Consider the following 10,212-nt stretch of genomic DNA (forward strand, 5'->3'; position numbering starts at 1 on the left):
CTTCTAAGACACTTCTAGGTCAGTTCAGACCACCAATCACTGGTTAAGTGCTTAACAATCTGTGACAACCAGGGACTCTGAACTTCCTAATAGATCTGTCAGAAAAGGCAAAAATCCCCACCAAAATAGGACATCTGAGCACTTACTAAACCAGGCTCTGACTGACCCACTGCCGTCCTCCCTGGAGTGCTGCAAGGAAAGAAAAAACCAAACAGGTGCTGTGGCAGGGCCCCTACTGTGTGCAGCAGGACTTCCAGTGCTATAGCCACCAGGCCCTTGCCACTGGGGGGGGGGGGGGGAGACTGCATTTCTCCAGACTCTCGAACTTTCAAGATTCCTCTGCTCTTTTCTCCCCAGCTTCTTACTAAAGAGCTCTGAAGCACTGGTGCAATGAGTGGAGGAATTAGCTGGTTGGTGGAGGAAGTCACTGCTAGGCTTGTGTTTGTGGAATCCACTCTGCTTTGGGAAAAACTGGCTTATAGGAAGAAAAAAACCCAAAACCACCAATCTCAGAAACCCTGAGTTGGTCCCTGATGCTGATGGTTCTAAGCAGGTACTCTTCTGGGGGCCTGTGCCAATGCCATGAGGTCATGTGGCTGTGGCTCTTCCTGGGCTGTTTACCAAAGGTCAGGAAGGGTATGGTCCTACCTTTTTCCTGGGCAGACTGCTCTGAGAGACCATGGCTCCCTCCTCTGGAGTCCCCTCTCCGAGCTCTCCAAGGTAAAAGAGAAAGGAAGCCGCATGGCCAAATTGCAGATTTTGCCTCAGGCAACTAAATTTATTATTAGCAAGAAAAAATTTTTGTCAGCTCACTGCTGACCAACAAAGTACATTGTTAATAAAGGATAACAAATCTGTCACTTAATTCAGAAAACATACCTCAAGCAGTTACAACTAAAAATAAAGTTGGGTTTTTCGTTTAATTTAAAAGCCTCAAAAATAACAAGCAATATGTTTTTAAACATATAGTAGACACAATTGTCTATTATACAATATACACTGTACACAAGTAGAGTTTGGGCTGAGGGCGGGAGAGATGAGGTGGAAAGGGAAAGAGGTTCAGTATGTGAAGGCGTTTTTTATGTGAGTCCAGATCTGAATTGAAGTGTTGTGGTGTTCAGAAATTAAAATTGCTAGTGAGAAAAGAAATGCATATGCTCATCATTGTCCCCTGAAACCCTCAAATGAAAGCAGGGTTATTGGGGGGGCGGTGAGTAATGAGAAAAGGAGCGATCAATTAAATAAAACTTGAAAGCACACACAGTACACAGTGTTCATCATCTGAAGTAGAGAATAAGGCAACGTTCTCCATAGAAAAACGGGAATTGGGAAAAGTCTGTGGGTATCTTTACTTTTAAATAGAAAGTTGGAATGTGCTGGACGAGAGCTGTGGCAGGGACTGGGCGGGTATGTGGAGTGAGGGCGGCCGCCTGAGCCTCCCCAAAGGAGGATGCAGGGTAAGCCCTGGGTGTGAGACCCAGGGGTGACCGCTGTGTCTGGTGGGGCCAGAGAGGAGCAGGAGAGGGGTGGGGCATGGCACGATATGACTCAGGCTGGCCAGGCTCTGGGTCACTATAGTGTGTGTGGGGTAGGGGTGGGGCTCACTTTGCTCCTCGACGGAGTGAAATTCACGTTTTTCCTTTGGAAATAAGGGTTCCCACTCGTCCTGGTTTAGAACGTCTCATTGAGCATGGCCCGTGTCCATGGTCTGGGCAGGCCGGGAGCTCATGGTGGAAGAAGGGGCTTGGGCAGAGCCAGGGGGCTTCAGGAGGAGGAGAGGGGGCAGCAGAGCCCCTTCCTGTCAGGACAGATGCAGAACAGGAGAGGGCTGTGGGTGGGCCCAGGCGATCACGGGTTTCCTTTCTGCCAGGGTCCAGGGAGGACGTGGATGGGTTACTGCTTCTTCAGGGCCTGCCACCTCAGTCGGCTTTACAAGTTCTTCGTGACCAGGTGCGTCTTGTAATGCTTGGTGAGGTGGTCACTCCTCATGAAGCGCTTCTGACACTGGGCGCACTCGAAGCGTTTGTCCCCTGGAAGAGGAGATGCCTGTCACTTCAAAGCCCACACACAGGGTCACCCTGAGCCCTGAAAGGGAGACCAGCAGGGTGTCTCCACCTTTTGTCACACTCTGCTCACCTCCTATCTGCATCCCACGGGTTCTCTCTTAGGAGTTCTCACTGACTTCTCTTTCCTGCCTGATTCAACCCCTGTCTCTTGCCCAAGACCCTTGATTTCTACCTTTGCCCCAGGACTCTTCCCACATAGGGATGTCCTCCTGTTTCTTCTGATCACTGTCCCTCTGGCTCTGAATCTGGCTTACCATCTTCCCCGCATAGGAAAATAGCAGGAGGCCACTCTGCCCTCACTGGCCCTGAGCACTGGGCTGTCGGAGCCACGCTGCCTGGGCCACCTGTTCTGTGAAGCATTTTCTGGCCTGTGCAAGGGTGCTGTGCCTTATCTCACCGCAGCGATCAGGAGCCACAGCTTTGGTATCTGTCTCCATCTAAGTCCCAGGACAGCGTTCTGCTCACTAGGGGCCTTCACAATATCAGCATTTCCCAGAACAGGTGCTGTGGCAATTTTTTCATTTTAAATCTTGTATATATTTTCCAGTGTGTTAATAAGTGTAACCATGATACCACACCTGTGATGTTAAAGATGTCAAATAGGATAAAACTGAGTGAAAACTATGATGTTAAAGATGTCAAATAGGATAAAACTGAGTGAAAACTAATGAGTCAGTTTACGGAAAATTATTAGATAAATCATAGCAGAAGCGGTGGCATGGCACAGATGGCTGCTAGGAGCATGGGCTCAGGAGCCAGCCCCCCTGGGTTTGCACCAGCTCCACCGTCCCTAGCTGTGTGGCCCTGTGCACATGACTTTACCTTTGTATGCCTCGGCTAAATGTGGCCAGTCCAAGTACTCTTTCCACAGACTAGTTATGAAGATTAAACTAGCTGATTTGCAAAGTACTGACGTAGAACACTGCCCAACATACTAGGTCACTGCTTTTTAAATAAAGTTCTGAAGATATGGTGACACTGCTTTGGGAAATGCTGTCATTAAGGAATGACTTCAAATCTCCTGGGTAGTCAGTCTGTGGACCCCTGAAAAGGCATGGAGTGGCTATGGCAGGCCCTGCACAGGCTAGCATCCTCCTAGCCAAAGAATTCTGGGTCACTTGGGAGGTGGGGGTGAGGTACAGGCCTGTGGGTGGGTGGTATACAGACCTGTGTGGGTGCGAGCGTGCCTCTGGAGCTCGTCACTCCGTGTGAACCTCTTTCCACAGAAGAACCAGTTGCAGACAAAGGGCCGTTCACCAGTGTGCAGGCGCACATGAGCCCGCAACAAGGATGTCTTCCGGAAAGTCTTCCCACAGTCAGGGATATGGCACACGTGCTTCTTCTTGCCCTGCTCTCCAGATCTGAGGATAAGGATGAGGACAGAGTGGGGAGAATAGGAGAGGAGAGAAGTAGGAGGTAGAAGATGTGAGGTTACGTCAGGTGTGGAGCCAGAGGGTTGCCTCTGGCTCTCGGCCCTGACAGCTGTCCCAGGGGAGCTTAGGGCATTCAGGATGTGCAGGCTGGGGGTTTGGCCCCTCTCTTCCAGTTACCTCTTCTCTCCATCTTTGCAGTTGGGGCACGTGCACGCCATGCGACGTCGCTTCTCCCCAGGAGGGTTCTCCCCAGCCAGGGCCTGCTCCATCTGCAGCTGGATCTGGGTGGGGCTCAGTCCACTGATGGTCAGGTTGTTCCCAGAAACATTCTGCACTGTCAGCTGCTGTTGCCCTATGGGGATGAGGAGGGCACAGTCAGGGTGAGGAAGGCCAAGGGGACAGAAGGGGGTCTGGCTCCTTAGAGACACCCTTCCTCCTCCTGCATGTGAGATGGATGGTAACAGTAGCTGTTAATACCTGTGTGACTCTGTTACATGTAAGATACTGGCCTAACAACTTTATATATGTATTAACTCATTTAAGTTTCATAATAATTCTATGAGATGGGCACTGTTACCTCTATTTTACAGATCAAGAAACTGAGGCGCAGGACCATCAGACAAACAGCTAGTAAGTGGCTGAACTGGATCTAAGCGTAGGCAGTCAACTTTAGAGTCAGCTCCCTAAGTCTCTACACAACACTGGCAGAATTCACTTCAAGATGTTGCCCACACAATTTCAGCTGAGAAAGTATGTGTTATACTGAATTGTCTTGGCGTGTTTTTTTTCCAGAATTTCCTACACACTTATGTCCTCAGGAGAGAGTCATTCTGTTTTCTGAAAGTCCCCAGGGACTTTAGTTAATAAAAGAAAACACAATTTTATGGGCTTTGGAAAAAAAATCAAGTCACATGTGGCCCCTATGATGTCATCTGTGCATAAGGCCATTGAAACAAGGGAAGCATCCCTGACCTGTGCTATATCCCTCAATGGGTCCCTTCATGGCAGAGTTCCTCAAGCTCTCTCCAAAAGAAGAGGAGCTCTGTCTTCCCCACTTTTTACGGACACCTCAAGTAGGAACACCACATGGAAGAAGTGCCCTAAATGCATGAATGAAGGATGAAGAGAGGATGCTCAGGGAGTCACTGACTTTGACAACTGCCCTTCACCATGAGAAGATGCTAAGAAACCCTTTTGCTAGGTTACAATACTCTCTTTGATTATCTGCAAGGGTACTTTCAGGGTAAATCTCTCCACTAAACTGAAGCATGGCACAAGCCACCCCCCTGCGAAAGGTTCACTTCTTTTCTTCCAACCTTAACGCAAAGTTTCACCCAAGAAGCCTTCTTTAAGCTCCTAGACACCACCTCCCTTGAACATTTAACAGTAAGGGCCTCTCCTCACCGCCAGTGTTGGTGATGGTGACAGGCACACCCTGGACCTGGACACCATTGATGTTGATGGTCTGCATGGCCTGGGCGGCTGCAGCCAGCTGAGCTGCATTCAGGCTGATGATGCTCCCAGCAGGGGCAATCTTTGGCAAGGGCCGCTCTTTTCGAAGGATTGCAGCGGAATGCTTTTTGCTGGTCCCGCTGACATGAGTCGTTCGGGATGCAGGGCTGCTACACGTGGTGGTAGATGTGGCCACAGCTGTTGCTGGGGAGCTGTCCTGGACAAGGACCGTCTGCACCTCACCGGAAGGCGTGCGGATGTAGACCTGGGAGGAACCAGGGAGAACAGTCAAGCTTAGCTCCCTGCAGGTCTCAGGCAGTCCCTCCCTGGCCACATGAGAACAGGGGTCTTCAGTTAGCCTAAACTTGTAGTTCTATACTGTTGATATTTCAACATAAGGCTAATAATATTCTTATACTAAACTGGCAAATATTAACTGTCAATTTGAAACAACAAATTTCATTTACTTAGTGTGAAAAAAAAATTATAAAATCTCTTTGATTTAGAGAATTAGAAAGCAATTTGATGGTCACCCCCATAAAAGATGTGTTGTAAATAAGCATCAAACAAAACAGATTCAACTCTATTAATCTTAAAGAGCCTCAGGTTAAGTCAGAAATAATATTTCCCAATTCATATTGGGAAAGACCTAAATGTAGGAGCTACAACGATAAAAGGAGCTCTTTGGTTGGTGGTAAGATACTGTGCTGCCAATGCAAAGGTACGAGGTTCAAATCTACCAGCTGCTCCATGGAAGAAAAATGAGCAATCTGATCCTCCTAGATTTACTGCCTTTGAAAACCTGCCAGAGGGTCAGCTATGAGTCGATTCTGACTCAAAAGTACATAACAACAAAATGATACAAGTCTAAGAGGAAAGCATACAAATAAACAATCATGACCTTGGATTTAGCCGAAGCTTAGATATGACACCCAAAACAGAACAAAAGGAGAAAAAAAAAAGACAAAACACATTAAAAGCTTTCTTTGCTTCAAAGGATACCATCCAAAAAGAAAGAAGAGGCTGGTCTGATGGTAGTGGGTTATCTAAAACTATTAACATCCCAGTGGCTCACGGTTCGAATCCACCAGATGCTCTGCCGGGAAAAGGAGGGACAATCTCCTCCTGTACCAGTCAGATCTGATTTGACGGTACACTCACCAAAAAACAAAACAAACAAACAAAACAAACAAACAAACAAAAAAACTATTAACATTAAAAACCCAAACAAAACAACTATTAACATTAGTGCAACTAAAGTTGGTATACAACCTCCCACTGCTGAATTTTACTGACTCGGGGCGGGGGGCATGGAGGGAAAGCACGTAAGAAGACAGCTCAAAGAATGGGAGGAAATACTTCCAAGTTATGTATCAGATAAGGGATATGTCTCTAGAACAAAGAATTCTTACAACTCAAAAGTAAAAAAGACAATCTAACTAAAACAGAAATTTCTCCCAAGAAGATATATAAATGGCAAATAAGCTCGTAAGAAGATGTGCAGCATCATTAGTTAAGGAAATGCAAATAAAAATCCTAGGAACTACTTCACGCCCATTACCGACCATGGACTGACTGACTCACAGCACGCCTGTAGCACCCGGCAGAACTGCCCCAGAGGCTTTCCAAGACAGTACGCTTTGCAGAGGAGACAGCCTCATCTTTCTCCAGCAGAGCTGCTGGTGGGTCTGAACTTTTCAGTTAGCAGCCCAACATATCCAGACTAAAAAATGCAAACTAAAATAATCTACTACCTTCAGGTTGCTTCTGACTCACAAGCAACTCTTCAAGGAATTTCTGAGGCTTTAAATTTTAATGAGACTGCCTGTCTTCCTCCCACAGGGCTGCTGGGGGATTTGAATCAAAGTGTGAGCAATTTAAGCAACAAAATAATGTAGCATTGGAGGGGAAAATAATGTAGTATTGGATTAACTGCCTAAAGTATAAGATATACATAAATCTATACTGGTACAAAGAAATGATTGTCCAAATACATAAATGGGAAAAAGACAAATCTTCCGTATAGAAGAATTCTAAATAATAGTATAATGGCACCTCTTCCTTCCAGGATATGGAAATTAATTTCCACCCCACTCCAACCCCTGAAAGTGGGCTAGACTTGGTGACTCTTCCAAAACACAGAGTAGAAAAATAATCACTATACTGTGGAGAAACCTGGCAAAATACTATCCCTGTCAAGTGAAAAGATTAATCTCACCAACAATATCATGTGCCCCAAAGAAAACGTGGTGAGGAGGACATTTTGCCTCTGTGGTATTCTTTTACAAACCTATAACCCCAGTATTAAGAAGCTTCGCTGCCAACCCAAAGGCGTAAGTTTCTAACTCATCAGCTGCTCTGTAGGAGAAAGATGGGCAATATTCTTCCATGCATGTGATTAACTGCCTCTGCAAATCCACTGGAGAGGGTCAACTGTGACTCAGAGCAGTACGCAACAATAATTAACAACAGGGGTATTTCAGGGGGAAAGGGCTTTAATAAACAAATGTATGTCAGTCTGTGTGGATCATAACAAACAGTGGCTCTGAGAAGAATGGGAATCCCAGAACACTTGATCGTTCTAATGCAAAACCTATACTTGGACCAGGAGGCAGTTGTCAGAACAGAGCAAGGGAACACTGCATGGTTCAAAATTGGGAAGGGCGTATGCCAGGGATGCATCGTATCTCCACACCTTTTCAACCTATATGCAGAACAGATTATCTGGGAGGCTGGGCTCTATGAGGAGAAATGTGGGGTCAAGATTGGTGGACAATTCATCAACAATCTGCGTTATGTGGATGACACAACCCTGCTTGTTGAAACTGAAGAGGACCTGAAGCACCTGCTGCAGAGGGTCAAGCACTGCAGCCTCCAATATGGATTGAGGCTCAATGTCAAGAAGACAAAGATTCTCACCAATGGACCATTGGCAGCATCAGGATGGATGGTGAAAAGATTGAGATTGTTCACAGTTTTAGTTTGCTTGGCTCCACAGTCAACACTCTTAGCACCAGTAGCCAGGAAATTAAAAGGTGCATTGCCACGGGAAAGTCTCCTGTTAGGGACCTCTCCAAAGTACTGAAGAGCAATGGTGTCTCTCTGGAGACTAAGGTGCATCTGATACAGGCCATGGTCTTTGCAATCACTTTGCAATCATCAGAGAGTTGGACAGTGACCAAGGAGGATAGAAGGAGAATTGATGTCTTTGAGCTGTGGTGCTAGAGAAGAGTATTGAGAGTACCATAGACTGCTAGGAAAACAAACAGATTCACCTGGAAAGGGTTAAACTGGGTGGCTCCTTGGAGGCAAGGATTCTGAGGCTCCGTCTAACATACTTTGGACATGTTGTGAGGAGAGACCCGTCCTTGGAGAAGGACATCATGCTTGGGAGGGTGGAGGGACAGTGCAGGAGAGGAAGGCCCTCTATGAGGTGGATTGATTCAGTGACTGGGATAATTGGGATGGGAGTGTCAGATACAGTGCGACTGGCACAGGACAGAGCAGAGTTTAGGGCAGTTGTACATAGGGTTGCTATGAGTTGCAAGCGACTCAACAGCACATAACAACAACAACAACAACATGTCAGTCTAAATATTTCATCTTTCCTGGATCCACAATCAAAACCAACAATACCAACAGTCAAGAAATCAAAAGACATGTTTACATTGGGAAAATCTGCTATCAAAGACCTCTTCAAAGTACTAAAGAGCAATATCAGTTTAAAGAAAGGTGTGCCTGATCCACGCCATGGTCTTTTCGGTTACTTGCTATGCATCTGAAAGTTGGACAGTGGTTAAGGATGATAGAAAAATCAATGTCTTTGAGTTGCGGTACTGGAGAATATAGAATATTCCATGGACTCCCTAAAGGTCAAACAAACATTTCTTGGAAAAGGTGCCACCAGGGTGCTCCTTGAAGACAAGGATAGTAAACGTCATCTCACATACTTTGGGCATATTGTAAGGAGGGGCTAGTCCTCAGAAAAGGATTTCACGCTTGGAAAGGTGAAGGGTCAGTGAAGGAGAGGAAGACCCTGAATGAGATGGATGGACACAGTGGGCTCAAGTGTGTTGGAGACGATGAAGACTGTATAATACAAGGCAAGGTTGTCATTCACTGTCCACAGGGTTGCTGTGGTAGGTCTCAACTTGCACTTGACAACTCAGTTTATTGCTCTAAGGTGAGGTTTTCTCTGTCAGCTCTGAGGGAAGGTCTTTGTCTCTTCAACTTGTGTCCTGGTTCACCGGAGATTTCCACGTGGTTTGGTACCTACTCCCACCTCTGCTTAATCCATTCCCTCTTCTAGCTTCTAAGAGACTGACTCAAAGCCCACACTATATAGATTCTGTTCATTGGCATAACAAGGATAATCCTTTTCCAAATGGAATGATTGCTACAGGTTTACAGATTAGGATTCACAACATAGATTTTTAAAGAGGCATAATTCAGTGTAGGGACCTCTGGTGGCCTTCTGTTAAGAAGCTGAGCTGCAACAGAGATACCGTTTGACCCAGCAATTCCACTACTGGGAATATATCCTAAAGAGACCATAACTGCCACTCAAGCAGATATATGCATACCCATGTTTATCGTGGCTTTGTTCACAATAGCAAGGAGTTGGAAACAACCTAAGTGAACATCAACAAATGAATGGATAGAGAAGCTGTGGTATATTCACACAATGGAATATACTACACTGCATTGAAAAACAAGGAAGTCATGCAATATTATTCAAAATGGGTGACCCTGGAAGACATTATGCTGAGTAAAATATCTCAGCACACAGGCACAAATACTGCGTAATGCCACTGTTGTAAAACAGGACTGACATCGGGGTTGGGGGGAGACTCAGAAAGATGGGATCAATAATGTATACTGCACTGAAACAGATGAGGGAGAAAATGGTTTAAAAGGGATATGTGATTAGGTATTATTGTCATGACAGGAGTCCAGAACAAAGACTGCATAGTGAAGTGGACTTGGGGGGAGGGATTACGGGGTGGGTTACCTGTTGGTCTGCTAACCAAAAGGTCAGTGGTTCAAATCTACCAGTCCCAGTCCCTCTCTGGAAGAAAGATAAGGCAGTCTATTCTGTAAAGATTTATGGCCTATGTATGGTCTTAGAAAACAGAGTGTTGCCATGACTTGGAATTAATGCCACAGCAGATTTTTAAAGCATGAGAACTTTTAAAAAATTAGTGAATTATATTAGGGTATCGGGCCAAGAAAAGCCTATCTACACAGCAATTCTACAGGATGCATCACCTTTGACAAATAAATATTGCGACTAAACTTCAGAGACACTGATCCCAACATAA

The 10,212-nt window shown here is 45.8% G+C and overlaps 1 protein-coding gene across 2 annotated transcripts in view; it reads right to left on the reverse strand.

The window, feature by feature from the left end:
• Positions 1-754: 754 nt before the first annotated feature.
• SP2 (Sp2 transcription factor) overlaps positions 755-10,212 on the reverse strand; it is a 27,552-nt gene continuing 18,094 nt past the window's right edge. The window contains exons 3-6 of one of the 2 annotated variants that reach the window (XM_006889353.1): positions 4,844-5,156; positions 3,617-3,791; positions 3,234-3,427; positions 755-2,030 (exon numbers count right to left, since the gene is read on the reverse strand). In XM_006889353.1, coding sequence (XP_006889415.1) covers positions 1,930-2,030; positions 3,234-3,427; positions 3,617-3,791; positions 4,844-5,156 — 783 coding nt within the window. In that variant the 3' untranslated portion in view covers positions 755-1,929. The remainder of the gene's footprint in view (positions 2,031-3,233; positions 3,428-3,616; positions 3,792-4,843; positions 5,157-10,212) is intronic. The other variant, XM_006889354.1, reaches the window with a different exon arrangement.

This window comes from Elephantulus edwardii, unplaced genomic scaffold (assembly GCF_000299155.1).
Source record: "Elephantulus edwardii isolate Elephantulus edwardi_28Jun2011 unplaced genomic scaffold, EleEdw1.0 scaffold00077, whole genome shotgun sequence".
Classification (NCBI taxonomy): Eukaryota; Metazoa; Chordata; class Mammalia; order Macroscelidea; family Macroscelididae; genus Elephantulus; species Elephantulus edwardii.